The sequence below is a fragment of the Phacochoerus africanus genome, chromosome 12 (genome assembly GCF_016906955.1).
Source record: "Phacochoerus africanus isolate WHEZ1 chromosome 12, ROS_Pafr_v1, whole genome shotgun sequence".
Classification (NCBI taxonomy): domain Eukaryota; kingdom Metazoa; phylum Chordata; class Mammalia; order Artiodactyla; family Suidae; genus Phacochoerus; species Phacochoerus africanus.
Window position 1 is genome coordinate 29,033,433 of NC_062555.1, and position 17,764 is coordinate 29,051,196.

Below are 17,764 nucleotides of genomic sequence, written 5' to 3' on the forward strand. Positions count from 1 at the left end.
CCTTCCTCACAGCCTCCAGACTTGTCCCTCACTGTTCCCTCATCCTTGGCCTTCTCCTTCCCCTCCCCCACCAGGAGGTTTCAGCCTTGGCTCATCGGGGAGCCTTGGCTTTGGGAGCTGGTCCTGTCCTGAGCCCCCTGGGCAGACCTACCACGGCCTCTGTCAGAGGCTGGGAAGGATGCTGCTCTTTCCCACCCTCTCCCGGGATGCAGCTGGCAGGTGCTCAGCCCTGGGGGAAAGCTGCCTTTGATTTCCCCTGCTCCTCTCCTTCAACCAGCAGCCACCTCAGCTTCAGATCCTCAGGAGGCTACCCTGGAGGGCTCCATCCTTGGGATCTTTAATGTGGACCTTTGGCAGAAACTTCCCCTGGTGCCCTGCTGCTTTTCTTCCCACTCCGGACCTCATTTCTGCTCCCCACCTCCCTATCCCTCCTGGTCCAGCCCCTGGGCCCCCGTCCCTCCTGGTCCAGCCCCTGGGCCTCTTCCCCTTCTGGTCCAGCTCCTGGGCCCCTGTCCCTCTTGTCCAGCTCCTGGGCCTCTTCCCCTCCTGGTCCAGCTCTTGGACCTTGTCCCCTCCCAGTCCGGCTCCTGGGCCCCATGCACTGGGAACTTGTACTGAGAGACCCAGCATGCCAGCCCTCAAGCCCACAGTGATGCTGGAATCTGATCCTTTGTCCCAGACTCCAGGGCTGCCAAGTGTGACTCCAGGGAGAAACTGAGCAGTCACCCTGGCCCCTGCCTCCTGGCCATTCGGCCACCCATTCTCTTCCTGCAGTGGATTCATCACGGTGGCTGTCCCTCAGAGTGGTGTCACACCCACCGTCCTGCCTCCCACAAGGATTCTGCCTGCTCTCTGACACCCAGGATGGACGCCCCCCTGCCCCCTCCCCATGCCCTGCCCCCTCCCCACTTCATATTTCTCACTGCCTCGGTCTTACATGCATCTTTTTCCAGTGTTCTGAGTCATGTCCTTTCCTGCCTCCTATGAAACCCTAATAGCTTCCTCTATGATCTCTTCATTTTTTTTTTTTTTCACCTTTTAGGCCACACCTGCAGCATACGGAGGTTCCCAGGCTAGGGGTCGAATTGGAGCTGTAGCCACGGGCCTACACCACAGCCACAGCAAGAAAGGATCTGAACTGCGTCTGCAACCTACACCACAGCTTACGGCAACGCCGGCTCTTTAAGCCACCGAGCGAGGCCAGGGATTGAACCCACAACCTCATGGTTCCTAGTCGGATGTGTTTTCCACTGCGCCACGATGGGAACTCCTCTTCTTCATGATTTTTGAATTGCTCCTCTGTACTGGCCCCACCTACAGCTTCCGTTTCCCTAAAATGAACCACCTGCAGTCACCACCTCCCTCCAGACTCCCGTGAAGCTGTTCCCTGGCCTTCGAGTCACCCTCTGTCCTTGAAACTGGTGCCAGCCCCACGGTCGCCATCTGTCACCCCGCACCTCACTGATGGCACCCTAGTCACAAACCCATGGCCTTGCTTGGATTGAACTCCGGCGGCATCTCCACACTGGGCACCAACTGGCCCCACCCTGGTTTTGTTTATGGAGTGGCTGCCACGTGCTGGAGGCGGTGACCCTCAGCTCCTGGGCTGCGTTCCCAACGATAGGCAGCCCGTCCCCACTCGCACATCAGCACCCGATCCTCAGTGCCAGAGCAGAATCCTGGGGATGCCCCCTAGTCCTTCTTCCCTTTGAGACACTGAGTGTCCTGGACGCGCTGGCTTCCTTCCCGGAGGCCCCTGTGGCCCTCAACTCATCTCGCTGCCTGCCCCCCACCCCCTCGAGCCTGGGGGGTGCACACGCTCCCACCCACGTCCAGCCCATGACCCTGCCGGGGTGACTACGGTTCTGGGAACAGGAACCCCCCCCCCCGCCCCACAACAGGGTCTTACATCCTCACTGCATCCTAGTTCCACCTGCCAGGAGTACTGCACTTCTGCCCATTTTCAGGAAAACTCTCCTTGGCTCCACACTCTCCCCTAACTGCTAGGCTGTTTCTCTTTGTCACACAATAGCCAGAGAGACTGGTCCAGACGGCACCCTGCCCTGCCTCTCCTAAACCCACTCAGCCGGGCGTGCTGCCCCGAGATTCCAGGGCACGTTGGCCCCGATGCCCGAATGGAGCAGACGCTCAGCTCCTGTCTGCCCGTTTTGTCTTCTCTTGGTTTCCCGCATGCACTGGGCTCCTGATTCTGTGACCCTCTCTCCATCCCCCTGCGTCAGTGGCCCATCCCTCCCCTCCTCCCTCCCCAGCCCCTAAATACTGGAGCAGCCCCAGGCTGCCCGCCACCGCCATCTCTCTGGAGGTGACCTCACCTGCTGCCTCGACTCCAAGTGCCAGTTCACTCTAGGAGTCGGAGGCGAATCTCCAGCCGGGCGCAGCCTCTGTGCTGCAGGCTCTCAGATCCAAGCCTGCTCGGGGTCTCCCTTTGCCCCCCAAAGTTCAAGCCAGCAAGGCCACGGGTTTGTGACTAGGGCACCATCAGTAAGTTGCAGGGTGACAGCATCCTAAAGTGCCATGCCCCAAGCGGGACCCCGCCTTTCTGCTCCACAACTGCTCCTCCCGGAGTCTCCACATCTCACTAGATGGAAGCTTGTTTTCTTGGGCAAAATCCTTCTCATCAACATTGATTTTTTTTTCCTCTCACCCTGAATCAAGTTCATCGGCTAATATTGTCAGTTCTGTGCTCCAAGCAGATCTAGCCTGCCAGTCACTTCTCCCCTGTGCAGCTCGTGCCTGGGCACCGCCATCCCTGCCGGGTCATCACAGTGCCTCCTGACCACTCTCCCCTGGTCACCCTAGTGTCCCCTGCAGCTTCCTCTCAACACAGCCGCTGGAGGGAGTCCTCTGGGGACTCAAGTCACAGCAGGTTCTCAGCTCCCTCGGAACAGAATCTAAGATCATACGCACCATCTGGCCCTGCCCTGAGTTTCCACCCCGGCTGCCAGGCCTCCCACTGGTCCTCACACTTGGCCCACACATTTCCACTTGGCCCACACGTTTCCACTTGGCCCACACGTTTCCACGCCCCTTGGGGCTGTGGCTCCCCTCCTGCTGCGGGGTGACCCCCCCCCTCCGCTGCCACCGAACATGCTTCCTGCAGGGGCTGCCCTCTGCACCAGCCGAACACCACCCCCACCCCTTCCCCCCAAGTCTCCACCTGCTGGACTTTTCTTCCTCACACCTACTGGCCCCACCTGCCACAGGGTGGGTTTGTCTTTACTGCTTCCACCCCACACTCTCGTTCACGGCACATCTCTAGCAGACACAGGAGGCACTCAGTAGTATTGCAGAGTCGATGGGTGACCGCTCTCCCTAACCCTGTCACCGTCTTTCTCACCTCCTGCAGCTCACCTCCAGATAAACGTATCAGAAGGGTAGCTTCAGTCCTTCCACCGCCCTGTTCAAAGGCCGCCAGTGACCCACCCACCTCCGCCCCCGCCAGCTACACAAGGACCAAGCCCCTCCACTTGCCTCTCAACCTGTGTCCCCTTAACTCCTTTTCAGCCTCACGTGCTTGAACCTTCTGTTATCCGTCTCCCCTCCTGGGCCCCTCCTGCAGCAGCCCCACCTGTGGTGCTCATTCCCCTCTCCACCTCCCTTTCCTGCAGATCCCCCCTCAGATGGCGCCACCTCCAGGAAGCCTTCCCTGACTGCCCCACCCAGCAGGTTCCCCCTCAGATGGCGCCACCTCCAGGAAGCCTTCCCTGACTGCCCCACCCAGCAGGTCCCTCTCAGATGGCACCACCTCCAGGAAGCCTTCCCTGACTGCCCCAAGCAGAGAGGACCTCTCCCCTCCACCATGGTGCTGGCATACATCTGAGGTGTCTGCTCTGCAGGACCACAGCCCTTATAACCCAGGGTGCTGGGCTAGAGAGGCAGGGGGTACCCCACAAGTGTCTGTGCCCTGAACAAGCCCTTCACCCCAGCGATGGCTCCTCCCACTCGGTACTCACGTCGATCTCACTGAGGATGACGTCATGATGCTGCCGATGACAATCAGGAAGTCAAACACGTTCCAGGGGTCCCCAAAATAGCCCTGAAGGGAGGGGGGCCTAGGATGAGCTGTGGGGGAGGGGCTGGGGGTCCCCAAAATAGCCACGAGGGGAGGGGTCCCCAGGGTGAGCTGTTGGGGAAGCAGCTCCCCTGACAGCTGAGGGCAGTGGTCCATGTCTGAGGATGCAGAAGGGCTGGGCCTGTAGGGGTGGGCCGTGAGACCACTTCCCATGGATGCTCCAGGGGCTCCCCTTCCTCCAGGGCATAAAGGGGTCCCAGGGGAGGGCAGTGTAACTGGGAGTTAGGAGTCAGGGTCCTGGTCCATACGAGGGAGTCTTTTATCCCCCACCCCCTGGAAGCCGGGCCTGGGGATCATAGGCAGACCCAACACAAGGGAGTGGACTTGAGAACTGAGGGCATAGGAGTTCCCGTCGTGGCGCAGTGGTTAACGAATCCGACTAGGAACCATGAGGTTGCGGGTTCGGTCCCTGCCCTTGCTCAGTGGGTTAATGATCCGGCGTTGCCGTGAGCTGTGGTGTAGGTTGCAGACGCGGCTCGGATCCCGTGTTGCTGTGGCTCTGGCGTAGGCCGGTGGCTACAGCTCCGATTCGACCCCTAGCCTGGGAACCTCCATATGCCTCGGGAGCGGCCCAAGAAATAGCAAAAAAAAAAAAAAAAAAACTGAGGGCATAGCATGACACCCTGCCCAGCCCCCAGCCCCCAGGGCTGCTCTTCAGAAGCTTAGGGAAGGCAGGGACATAAGCCAGGCTCAAAGAAGGGGCGGTGGCCAGTTCTGGCAGCCTGCATGGCTGAAGGTAGGGGCGGCAGGCTGGGAGGTGGGGTGTTGGCGGTGAGCAGGTTGGGAGCAGCAGTCCTGTAGGAGGAGGCTGTGGAGGGCTCTGTGGGAAAGCCCCACCCTGCCGGCCGCACCTGCTCCTCCGGAGCCCCGGGACTCACCCTGGCCTTGAATGCCATGAGCTTGAGGATCATCTCCAGCGTGAAGATGATGGTGAAGGCCACGTTGAGGATGTCTGAGATGTGGTCCATCTGCTCCGACTGGTTGTAGTGCTGTGGGGGGCACAGGACGGGCTGGGACCCTTCTTCCTGGGCCCCTGTCCTCCCTTCTTTAATCTCAGAAAACGAAGCCTGCTCTGGCCACGTCTGGAATCCTACCAGGTCCGATGGCCATACCCTCTCCTCCGAAGGACCCCAAGTTGGGGGTGGGGGGTGACCCCCATCTGTGAGCAGGGTTAGCCATACACGCACAAGTCTATTTCTGGAAGCCAGGAGGGAGGCCCCTAGCGGGGCTCAGGGACAGGCTTATAGGAGTTTATGGAGCCATTTGTCGCAGGACCAGGAGGGAAGAGCTCTGGTTCCAGGCTGGGACCACCATTGCCTGCAGGTGGGGCCTGAGATAACCAGGCCCACGTGCCTGCGTGTGGCCTGGAGACTGAGAGGCAGCCCTAAGCAATGGCCTTAGCCCCATCCACCTGCCCCCTGTCACCCTCCTGAAATCTGTGTCCCTATAACCTTTCCCAGGAATCCCTCATCATCTTTTTTTTTTTTTTATCTTTTTTAGGGTCGTGCCCATGGCATATGGAAGTTCCCAGGCCAAGGGCTGAATCGCAGCTACAGTTGCCAGTCTACATCGCAGCTCATGGCAATGCGGGATCCTGAACCCCTTGAGTGAGGCCAGGGATAGAACCCACATCCTCATGGACACTATATTGGGTTCTTAACCTGCTGAGCCATGAGGGGAATGCCCTCTTATCTTTTTTTTTTTTTTTTGGTCTTTTTAGGGCTACCCCCACAGCATATGGAGGGTCCCGAGCTAGGGGTCAAATCGGAGCTGTAGCTGCTGGCCTACACCACAGCCACCGCAATGCCCGATCCTTAACCCACTGATTGAAGCCAGGGATCGAACCTGCATCCTCACATATGCTAGTCAGATTTGTTTCCACTGAGCCACGATGGGAACTCCCCTCTCATCCTCTTTTAAAGAAAGCTGACAAAACCCCACTCCTTCCACAAAACCTCCCAAGGTAGAGGCTCTGCCAGCTGCCTCACCCTACTCTGTCTTGGCAGAACTGCTGGACTCTGCTGCCCAGCTCGGGCTTGAACTTGAGCTGCGGCTTGTAAGCCTCTGTCCACCCTGGGCCTGCTGGTTCCATGGCTCCCTTTACAGATCCTCCCCACCTGGCAACGTGTAGTTGTGTCGTTGGGAGAACCTGGGATTCCAGAGCCAGGGAGCCTCGCGGTGCAATTCTATTTATACAGGGTGTGCATGGTCAGATGCTTAATTAAGGCTGGATAACTATGCTGCTGACTTTTTTTTTTTTGGTCTTTTTGCCATTTCTTGGGCCACTCCCGTGGCATAGGGAGGTTCCCAGGCTAGGGATCAAATCAGAGCTGTAGCCACTGGCCTACACCACAGCCACAGCAACGTGGGATCCAAGCTGCATCTGCGACCCACACCTCAGCTCATGGCAACGCCGGATCCCCAACCCACTGAATAAGGCCAGGGATCGAACCCGCAACCTCATGGTTCCTAGTTGGATTCGTTAACCACTGCGCCACGACGGGAACTCCCCAATGCTGCTGATTATAACCTTGTGTATAAAGGGTGCTCATCTCAGAGACACCTGTTCTGTAAACATGAAACCCATTTTTCTCAGGACCGGAGTCAACATTCCAATCAACGCCACCCTCCAGATTTGCAACAGCAGGAGGAAAACAGAGCAGCCACTTCATCTCTCCCACACGGCCCCGTTCTTCTGCCTGGACTTCTCCTGGTTCTAGGATGGCCACAACCATGTGTGTGCGTGGGTGACCTCCTTAAGAAAGTGTTGAGCCCCGGAGTTCCTGTCGTGGCTCAGTGGTTGACGAATCCGACTAGGAACCATGAGTTGCAGGTTCGATCCCTGGCCTTGCTCAGTGGGTTAAGGATCCAGCGTTGCTGTGAGCTGTGGTATAGGTCGCAGATGTGGCTCGGATCCCACATTGCTGTGGCTCTGGCGTAGGCCGGTGGCTACAGCTCCGACTAAACCCCTAGCCTGGGAACCTCCATATGCCACGGGAGCGGCCCTAGAAAAGGGAAAAAGACAAAAAAAAAAAAAAAGAAAGAAAAAGAAAGAAAGTGTTGAGCCCCTGGCACCAGGGCCTGCGTCTAGTTCACCTCTTCCACCTGTAGGGCACCTCACCATGGTTACTGGCACAGAGCAGGTGCCAGGAAGAGTGTGCTGGGGCCCCCAGTCGGGAGCCGCCTCCCCTGCCCTGCTTGGGTCCTGGGCCCGTCGGCGCTGGTCCCAGGGCCCTTACCTGCATGCCCAGGCAGATGGTATTGAGCATGATGAGGGCGAACATGAGGTATTCGAAGTAGGAGGAGGTGACCACGTACCACACCTGGTACTGGTAAGGGTTTTTGGGGATGTAGCACCGGAGGGGGCGGGCCTTCAGGGCGTACTGCACACACTGGCGCTGAGACACGACAGGACAGGCCAGTCAGCACCCCAGGGCCCTCTCCCCCGCCCCTCCCTCCTCCCCGGGCTGGGAGACCCTGCCTTCCACAGGCCAGGGGCCCCTGTGGGCTGTGGAGGGAAGAGGGTGCCCCCGGAGCCAATCACGGTCCATTTCCAGCTCAGCCCCCACCCAGCCCTGGGCCCTGGGTGTCCCGAGGGCTCCCCCTGACCCCGAGTGCACCGCCCGGGGCAGAGATGGGTTGGAATGGGATCTGGGCGTCTAGGGGGAGGGCCCGGGGTCACCCCCCCACCCCCCAGCCCAAGGGCCCCTGTTCCCTGGCCAGAGCCGTGGTTGCAGGCGGGAGGCCTGGAGCAGGTGGCCGGGCACCTGGTTCTTGTTCAGCTCGCAGTTCTTATACTCGGTTCTCGCCCTGCTCCTGGAAGGTGACGATGACAAAGCCCACGAAGATGTTCATCATGAAGAAGGCGATGAGGATGATGTAGATAATGAAGAAGATGGCCATCTCCACGCGGTGGTTGTACACGGGGCCCTTGTCCTCCTCGTAAGAGTCTATGGCCTTGTACAGCAGCCTGGGGCGAGCGGGGGGGTGGAGGGGGGGGAGGTGTGTGATGAGGCAGAGCCAGGCCGGGAAGGGCAGGCTTGGGGACCCAGGGGGCCTTCTGGACCCTCACATGATGGGGAAGTTAGGACCACGTGAGGAAAGGCTGCATTGGAGCCTGGAAGGGGCCTGCCAGCCATCCTCCGAGGATGCCTGATGCTCCCCATCACTTGGCTGGGCCCCCCGTGGGCAGAGGGCCACAGCCGTGGGAGCCCCGGTCAGGCTGTCTCTGGGGTGAGGTGAGCACAGCAGCCCTGCGCGGCTTGTGGGAGCCGGCGCAGCTCGCTGGCACCCCGGGGTGCAGTAGACCAGGCGGCCCGCGGGCACGGCCCGGCCCGTGGCCGTGTGGGCCGGGCCCCGCCCTCACTCACTCAGGCCACCCCTCGAAGGTGGACACTGTGAAGAGTGACATCATCGCCGAGAGCACGTTGTCGAAGTGGAAGTCGTTGTGTATCCACTGGCGGGCCCGCAGCTCCATCTGCGTGGGGTCCCCGTCCTTGTACACATAGTAGTAGCCCCTGAGGTGGGGGTGGGGAGGCCAGGTCACCGTGCTGTGCGCATGCGCATCCGCCACCACGTCCTCTAGGCTAGGGCGGTGAGCGTGCGGGAGCAGGGGAGATCGGGACCAGGGACCCTCCCCTCAGTGCCCAAGGCAGGGGACCTCTGTGAGCACCCCTCTGGGCCCAGGGGCTCAGGTCCCCCAGTTCCCCCAGCGGAAGGGCCGCCTGCCCCCCGCCCCAGAGCCCCCCCCCACACACACTTGCACTCCTCCTCCGTCATCTTGGACAAGTCGTTGCAGCTGAAGAACTTCCCCTGCATCCAGGAAAGAGGGAGACAGTTTGTCATGGAAACAGAATTGAAGGATCGGGTGGAAGGGAGGGCCTAGGTCTTCCGAACCGAGGGGGCAATTCCCTACAGGTCACTGTTCTCTCTCCCTGCCAGGCAGACAGCTGGGAGGCTGGGTGCCAGCTTCTTAGATACGAGCTTTGCTGGGAGCCCCAGGCTGGGCCTGTGGAGGGAAAATACGTGTGCAGCTGGGGCTCCCCTCCCCCATCTGGAGCCCCGGCCTTGTCCCCCACTGCGGGGTCTCCCCCCCACAGAGCAAGAATAGGGAGTGTCCTCCTCCCCCACCTTCCTTCTCAGGCCCCCGGGGTGGCCCAGGGATGGACCCCAGTTGGGCCCAGATGACACAGCTTATCTCTCATCTGGAAATGGAGCAGGCGTCCCAGCAGGCCCCCCCCCCCCACACCCCAGGGCTGGGTAGGGGGCTCTGATCCCTCTGCTGATTTCAGCCCGGGTGGCTTCTCCTTTGATCTCCATCCCATACTGGGCACCCGCAGAATTTGAACAAAGGGAGTTGATTGTTAGGTCTCAATGTAGCTAAATTAAGTTGGAATCTTTCCTGCAAAGGCCCGGAGAGGAAGATGTCTGAGCCCAGGACACAGGACCGGCTGACAGCGCAGCCGCCCCTCCCTGCAGGCTCCTGTCCTACCACCTCACCCTTAATGTTCCAGATCGAATGGTTGGAAGGGGACACTGGGGAGAAGCAGGCAGGCCAGTTTCTGGGCGCTTGAAAGCAAACACTGGCTCCAGCGTGGACAGCAGGGTTAACCTCCTGATATAACACAGAGGCACGTGACAAGGGCATTACCGTGTTTGGTATCTGAGCAGGAACTGGGGGTCCGGTAATGACAAACAAATGCACAGAGGGAGTTGGGGGTTGAGGTGGTCTCAGGGCCCCCAGCCTGTGGAAGTGGGGTTGGGGTCAGGGTGGGGGGGCCGCTGGCTGGAGCTGGGGATACGGCCACATGCAGAACGCTAGACGTGCTAGGTTTTGAGGCTAAGCTATCTCGGTCTGGGTGCTCCCCACCTCCAGGACAGTGACCAACAGGACTGGGCCCCCTGAGGGTCCTCTGGGAGCCCCACCCTGAATGCTCACCCCTGCCCACAGGGAGGGCCTTGTGGGCTTTGCTTTTTGGCCCCGCAAGCCCTAGTAGAGGCCTAGGACCAAGAAAAGTCTCCGGAGTGTTTTGCTAGATGAGTGAGGGAATGTAAGGGGCTGTTTGCAGGTCGAGAATGATCAAGGTACGTAATCCTGATTTAAAAGATGGTGCTTTGGGGCGGGAGAACACCAGGCCCTAGAAGGAAGTGTCATGAATGGACGTGTCCCCAGGTGCCCGTGTCTGTGTCCCACAGGTGATCTAAAAGCCAGAGGCATCCAGGGGTGGGCTCCGTGGGGGAAGACCGCCCGTGGGGTTGACCCCCAGATGGGAACGAGGAGACAGGTTCTCCCCAGAAAGTGAGAGCCAGAGGGGAGCTCCTGACTGGGAGGTGATGGACACCCCCCTGCGGAGGCTCGGTGTGGATGCGACCCACGCCAGACACAGCGGTGGGTATGCGCATGTGCAGTGCCGAGGCCCGGGGTGGCGGGGGCAGGGCGGCATTAGACAGGACTGGAGGGGCGGTGGGTGGTAGCAGGGAGGGTGCGGCAGGCCTGGTAGGTGGGCCTTCATCCGGGAGGGCCAGCGAGGCAGCAGGTACCCCTGGTGATGATGCTGGCAGAGCCCGGGGAAGGGGGAGGCGGGGTGTCACCTAGGAGCCGAACTCAGACTCGGGAGAGCTGAGCCTTAAGCTTGGACGGCTGCCTTCAAGATGCGGGGCCCCTTTGGCTTGTGGGGAGTATGGACTGGCTGCCACCTTGGCCGAGAGCTGGCCCTGGAGCAGCAGGCGGGGCTCACCTTGAAGAGCTGGACGCCGATGCACGCGAACATGAACTGCAGGAGGGTGGTGACCAGGACGATGTTTCCGATGGTGCGGATGGCCACGAACACACACTGCACCACGTGCTGGGGAGGGAAGCCCGGTCAGCAACCTTCCCGCCCTCCAGGGCCATCCCAGCCCAGAGGGCCGGGGGCGGGGGGGGGGGGCACCCAGCTTGTGGGGGCAGAGGTGGCTTGTGGGGGCACTGCTGCCCAGCCTCAGCCACCTCCTTGGACACAAAAGGGATGGAATGGTCCCAACAATGCTTGGGCTGCATGTCTGGAGTCAGGCCTGCCGGCCCCATCCCCGCCCCAGGGTCCTCCATCCCTGTCCCTCCCTGGGGTCCTGCAGGGCATGTCCCTCCCTGGGGTCCTTCAGGGCATGTCCCTCCCCAGGATCCTCCTGGTCCTCCCGGGGTCCTCCCTTCCCCATTCCTCCCTGGGGTCACCTTCAGCCCTTTGGCTCTGTTGATGGCCCGGAGCGGTCGGAGCACCCTCAGCACCCTCAGTATTTTCACCACGGAGATGGTGCTGGACCTGGGGGCAGCCAGGGTGGGGCTGAGGGCCGCCTCCTGCCCCCAGCTCTGCACACCAGCGCCACCTCCCGTCCCTCCTGTTAATGCTGGGTGCGCTCTGTCCCAGGATGGAGGGGCCACCTGCCCCTGGGCTGGACTGGTTGGGGCACCATTAGGGCTTCCCCTAGGGCTGCCACAGACTTGGGGCACCCAGGCACCAGGGCTGGGGCCCCCTGGCAGGGGGAGGACCACCCCCCCTCTCTGCATCTCCTCCTGGTCTCCAGCACACGCTCTGCCCACTCAGCCTTGTCACTTCAGTCCAGTCAGTGACAAGCCAAGGACCCCCGACCCCCTCAGTGGCCCTGGGAGACCCTCCCCTGCATCTCTGTGCCCACCAGCCAACAGCAGGTGGGGTCCCGCTCTGGCCCCGGCCCCTGCTCACTCAAGGCCCATGGAGATGAGGGACACAGCCACCACCACCAGGTCCAAGATGTTGAAGTAGTTGCGGCAGAAGGAGCCCTTATGCAGGAAGGCCCCGTAGGCTGTCATCTGGGGAGACAGGCAGGGTCCTGGGTCAAGAGGAACCCACCTCGGAGTTCCCCTTGTGGCGCAGTGGTTAACAAATCCGACTAGGAACCATGAGGTTGCAGGTTCGATCCCTGGCCTTGCTCAGTGGTTAATGATCCGGCATTGCCGTGAGCTGTGGTGTCGTTCACAGACACGGCTCAGATCCCAAGTTGCTGTGGCTCTGGCATAGGCCGGTGGCTACAGCTCCGATTCGACCCCTAGCCTGGGGACCTCCATATGCCATGGGAGTGGCCCTAGAAAAGGCAAAAAGACAAAAAAAAAAAAAGAGGAGCCCACATCTTTTGCACACCTGCTGTATCCCAGGTCGGAGGGGCCACTGTCTCCTCCCCCACATCACCGTTCAATGCATTTGCCATGGTTTTGTCCCCCTGCCCTGCCCTGCCCCTGCTCTCTGCCTAGGAAAGTCTTGTCCAACGTCAAGGCCTAACTCTAATGTCACCACCTCTGGGAAGTCCTCCTGGACCTTAGGGAAGCCACCATCTCCCTCTGCTCAACTCCTTTAGTAATGGCGGCCCTGAAAGGAGAGACTGTCTTGATTTCATGCTGCAGCCTGTCCTGGGCCCACTGCCCCCCACAAGGCTCCCCCTCCCCTCCTGGCTCGTGGAGGTGAAGGCTGGGGCTACGGTGTCAGTCACAGATGGGAGGCCTCTGCCCCCATCTCCACCATGACGGTGTGACCCAGGTGATGAGCTGCAGATGAGGGATGGGAGGGCCACCAGTGGGCAGAGCTGCCAGAAACCCCACCAGGTCCCTTCTCTGGGACCCTGGGGGTCGCCTTGCAGTCTCTGATAACAAAGGTCTGGGAACAAATCACAGCTCCTGGGTCGACTCTTAGGCGACTGTGTGGTCACTGTGGAAGACAGTGCCTAAGGCTTCCGGGCACAGAGGGCGCTCTGTGGAGAGGCACACAGCCGAGAAGGATGGGACCATGTGCCTCCACCCAGCCCCCCGCTGGCCCCTATACTCCAGCTTGTGAGCTGAAAGCACCCGGTCTCCTGGGTCCTGTGGGTCCTTCCCTGCTGCCCTCAGCCACCTCCTGCTTTTCCTTCCTCCCTGCAATTCAGCCCCTAAGGGAAGGCAGCTGTGTAAGCAGGTCTGGGTCTCTGGCCTGGAGATGCCCCTCACCCAGTGATCTCACAGCTGTCACTCACCTTGAGGACAATCTCCACAGTGAAGACAGAGGTGAAGGCGATGTCAAAATACCCAAGGATCTGGTGACAGGGCAGGGGTCAGTGAGAAGAGGCAGAGCAATGAGAGCATCGTTATCTTCCTCGGCGTCACCACCATCACCATTGGCACCTCATCATTGCTGCCACCATCACCATCGTCACCATGACCACCACCTCAATCACCATCATCATCACCATTGTCACTACCCACATCACCACCACCAACATAATCCCCATCATCATCATCATCAGTATCCCCATCATCATCACCAGCACCAGCACCACCCCCACCATCACCATCATCATCACCACTATCATCCCCATCTTCATTATCAGCACCATCACCTCCATTACCATCACCGCCACTATCATCACCACTATCATCAGCACCCCCACCATCACTACCATCATAACCCCCATCATCATCATCACCAGTATCACCATCATCATCACCATCCTCATCAGCAGCACCACCACCTCCATCACCATCACCATGACTATCATCACCATCATCACCACCATCATCACCACTACCTTCATCAGCACCACACTACCATCATTGTCACCATCATCACCACCATCACCATCATCACCACTATCACCACCATCATCACCACTATCACCACCATCATCACCATCACCTTCATCAGCACCACACTACCGTCATTGTCACCATCATCACCACCATCACCATCATCACCACGATCACCACCATCATCACCACCACCACCATCATCATCACCACCATCATCACCATCACCTTCATCAGCACCACACTGCTGTCATTGTCACCATCATCACCACCATCACCATCATCACCACTATCACCACCATCATCACCACCACCATCAGCAGCACCACTGTCATCACCATCACCATCTTCATTATCAGCACCATCACCTCCATTACCATCACCACCACTATCATCACCACTATCAGCACCCCCACCATCACTACCATCATCACCCCCATCATCATCATCACCACCATCACCATCATCACCACTATCACCACCATCATCACCAACCACCATCATCAGCACCACACTACCGTCATCATCATCACCATCATCACCACCATCACCATCATCACCACTATCACCACCATCATCACCACCACTATCACCATTACCACTGTCATCACCTCTAAAACCCAGCAACAAGAGCCTGTCTATGCTGTTGTGTTGTGACAACACTGTTCAGAAGTGTGGGTTGGGCAGTCTTGGCCCTCCAGGGATTTAAACTCTAAGCAACTCTGACGCTTATCCTGGATGGGGATACAGCTGAACTCTGGGCATCCGAGTGGGGAGTGCAGGGGACTGAGGCCTGGAGTTGGGAAGGTGTTGGGCTAGCCTCTGTCACCTGGTTCCTCATGGACTCAGCCCGGATGGGGTCCTCGGCGGCCAGCGCGGCGCTGCTGAGCAGGATGAAGAGCAGGATGAAGTTGGTGAACCAGGTGGCATTGACGATGCGGTGACACAGGACACGGATCCTGTAGAGGCGGGGGTGTGGGGGGGAGTCAGGAGGTGGGCATCCAGCCATTCACCACCAGCCTCCATCCCTGGATACCTCCCTCCCGGTCAGTGGAGGAGGAGAGGCTGTATCCAGATGGTCTCTGGCTGGACGTGCAGGGCCCGGCCCCACATTCTGTCCCTGCAGTCCCCGTCCCACCCCCTGACCAGACCCTCTCCCAATACTCCACCCCCTCCCATGGTTTCCACCAGAACAGCAGGATGGACGGTCCACCTCCACCCATGAGGCAGACAGATGAGAGCCGTGAGGACCATAGTCTGTACTTTATTTTTTTAAATTTTTTGTCTATTTGTCATTTCTTGGGCCGCTCCCGCAGCATATGGAGGTTCCCAGGCTAGGGGTCTGATCAGAGCTGTAGCTGCCAGCCTATGCCAGAGCCAGAGCAACGCAGGATCCGAGCCGCATCTGTTACACCACAGCTCACGGCAATGCCGGATCCTTAACCCACTGAGCAAGGCCAGGGATCGAACCCTCAACCTCATGGTTCCTAGCCGGATTCGTTAACCACTGTGCCAAGACAGGAACTCCCATAGTCTGTATTTTAAAGATGTAAAATGTGAAGCTAGTAAGAACTACAGCTCCAGCAGCTCTCACTGCCTAGTCCTGCCTAAAATGACTCTCAGAAAGGAACAGCCATATGTAACCCTCTTAGGTGTAGTAACTGATGAGGCTGAAAGCATTCCTCCCCCCTGGACATACAAGCATTTTAAATGGGGCATGAGATCTTAAGCTAAAGGAAAGACTTTCTCATAGTTGAATTGTAGGCCCAGAGAGTCGGGAGAAGGGGCTTCTCAAAGCAGGAAGCAGCCCTCTCTGAGAGCTCCACTGCCCACCCAGCACCACTGCCAAGGGGCCACCCACTTGTTGGTGGGGCTGAAGATGAAGAAGGCGCTGGCTTCTGGAATGGGCACGGCCTTCTCTTTCAGCTGCAGCTCAGCCAGGGGACGTGGTCGGGGGCTGATTGGGATCTCAGGCTCATCTTCCTCATCATCCCCTGGGGGAGGAGAGAGAGAAATTGGGGTGTCTTTCCATGAAGCCCCAGCAGCCAGCAAGCATCACAGGGCGCCGGCGCACCAGGGCACCAGCAGAGTCGCACCCAGGCACCTCCCTTTCCTGTGGCACACAGATCTGGGCTGTCCAGACAACTGCCAGGCTCAGAACCCCTAAAGGTTGGGCCAGGAGCAAGGTCAGGAGCCTTGGCGTGGCATGGTCTCAGGGCTGGACCCACCCCCTCAGATGCTCACAAGCTGGAGGAGGAGGGGCCCTGCTTAGGATGAGGGCTGCCTCTGGGCCTGGCTCTGCCCTGATCCTCCTTGTCACCAGGCGGGCCTCTGTCCCTCCTGAGCCCCAGCCCCAGCCCCACCCCCCACCTATGATCTGCTCCATGTGGCCGGTGGCACTGGACTGGAAGATACATATGCCTGCAAGTGTCTGTGCTCCTTTAAAACCGGGTCCTCAGTACAGAAGCTGTTCCAGTGGGGGCCACAGAGGGATTCCATCCTGGGAGAAGTCCCCCAGCACGTGCCACCCCTGTGCCAGGACTCTCACCGGGGAAGTCGGCCGAGGGGTAGGGGTCTTTCACCTCATTGACGTTGGATTCAAACTCATCGATCTTCAGCTGTAGGAAAGAACACGAGGAAGATGAAAACCAAAGCTGCTGTTCCCAGTGCTGAACGTGGGCTGGAGGGCCATGCAGGTGCCGGCTCACCTAAGCCTCCCTTAGCCTGGAAGACAGGTGCTGTTAAGGTCCATCCCGTCTTACAAAGGAGAAGCCAGGGCCAGAAAGATCAGACAGGCTTCCTGAGCTGCCCGGACCCTGGCCCTCTGAGCCTGTGCACCTGCCACCCCTGCTTGTTTCTGGTCCCCAGGCCAGAATCCTGGCCCTCTGAGCCCATGCACCTGCCACCCCTGCCTATATTTGGTCCAGGCCAGAACCCCAGCCCTCTGAGCCTGTGCATCTGCCACCCCTGATTGTTTCTGGTCCCCAGGCCAGGACCCGGTCCACCTGAGCTCTGCTTCCTCTCCTTGGAACAGGGGTGTCAAGGGGGCAGGGGACACCTGACTTGGGTGGGAAGCTGGGACTCAGAGCAAGTCTGGTTCCTGGATTAGGGTATCTGTGGCTCTCAGTGCAAAGGACTCCCTGTGGCCACTGACTCTCCCCGGATGGAGCAGAGCTGCCGTCACCTGGCTGGTACCCAGGCACACAGCCCTCTGCAGCCCCACCCCCAGCACCTAAGGGCTCACCTTGGCAGTGGTGGGGATGCCCTCCCCCTTGGGTTTCTGCTCGAGCTTCTTGGCCATCATCGTCTTCTCTTCCTCTGACTTGTCAGGGAGCCCCCTGAGTTAGCAGACCAAGGAGGCCCAGAGTGGAACCCCAGCTAGAAGGTTCTGGGGGACCAGCTCCGCCTGATAATGCCCTCAGCAGATCTGGCCCATGGGCTGGGAAAGTGGGTGGGGCCGTGAAGGGAGGAGCAAGGCAGATGGGGGAGCAGGACAGCAGGCTGGGCAAGGCCCCAAGTCAGCCACAGCCAGCGCCAGTGGGCGGTGAGTGGGCGGAGCCGACTTTGACCTGGTTCCTGAGACATGGGCAGCCTGGTTTGGTTCAAGAGAGGGCTCCACTCTCAGGAAAGGTCTGGACCCCAGGGCAGGCCTCTCTCTCCTTCTTCCTCCCCCTGGAAAGACACTGGGGGAAGCAGGCCTGTGCCTAGAACCTCTCCGTGCGGCTCCGACTGGGAGCGGGTTGGAAATGCAGACCCTTCCCCGCCCCAGACCCCCTGAATCCAAGTCAGTATTTTCATACGATCTCCTGGCGGTTCCTTCACAGTTAGAGTTTGAGAAACACTGTCTGGAAAACCCACCCTGCCTCGCCTCCCAGGGGGAGTGTCCCAGGCTGCGAAGGGTTAACCTTCAAACTCCCTGGAGCCTGGGGCTCAGCACAAGGAAGGGACCCCATCCAGGAAGGGCAGCGACTCTGCAGCAGGACTGGCCGGAGGGACCCTGGATCCCGGTTCCCGCTCATCCTGCCCTCCAGCCACCCCAGGGGACTTGGTCGCCTGCCCCCAGGGAGGCCCCGCCCAGTGCCCCGCAGGTCCCGCCCACTGGGCGGTGC

The 17,764-nt window shown here is 59.7% G+C and overlaps 1 protein-coding gene across 1 annotated transcript in view; it reads right to left on the reverse strand.

Moving 5' to 3' along the window:
• The window catches only part of CACNA1S (calcium voltage-gated channel subunit alpha1 S), a 64,868-nt gene that overhangs the window by 14,849 nt on the left and 32,255 nt on the right, over window positions 1–17,764 (reverse strand). Inside the window, 16 exon segments of the mRNA XM_047755042.1 lie at window positions 3,975–4,000; window positions 4,003–4,057; window positions 4,972–5,082; window positions 7,333–7,491; window positions 7,861–7,896; window positions 7,898–8,063; window positions 8,464–8,610; window positions 8,853–8,905; window positions 10,831–10,938; window positions 11,301–11,388; window positions 11,809–11,915; window positions 13,106–13,165; window positions 14,485–14,614; window positions 15,517–15,649; window positions 16,204–16,273; window positions 16,900–16,993. Of these exon segments, the coding sequence (XP_047610998.1) occupies window positions 3,975–4,000; window positions 4,003–4,057; window positions 4,972–5,082; window positions 7,333–7,491; window positions 7,861–7,896; window positions 7,898–8,063; window positions 8,464–8,610; window positions 8,853–8,905; window positions 10,831–10,938; window positions 11,301–11,388; window positions 11,809–11,915; window positions 13,106–13,165; window positions 14,485–14,614; window positions 15,517–15,649; window positions 16,204–16,273; window positions 16,900–16,993 (1,543 nt within the window).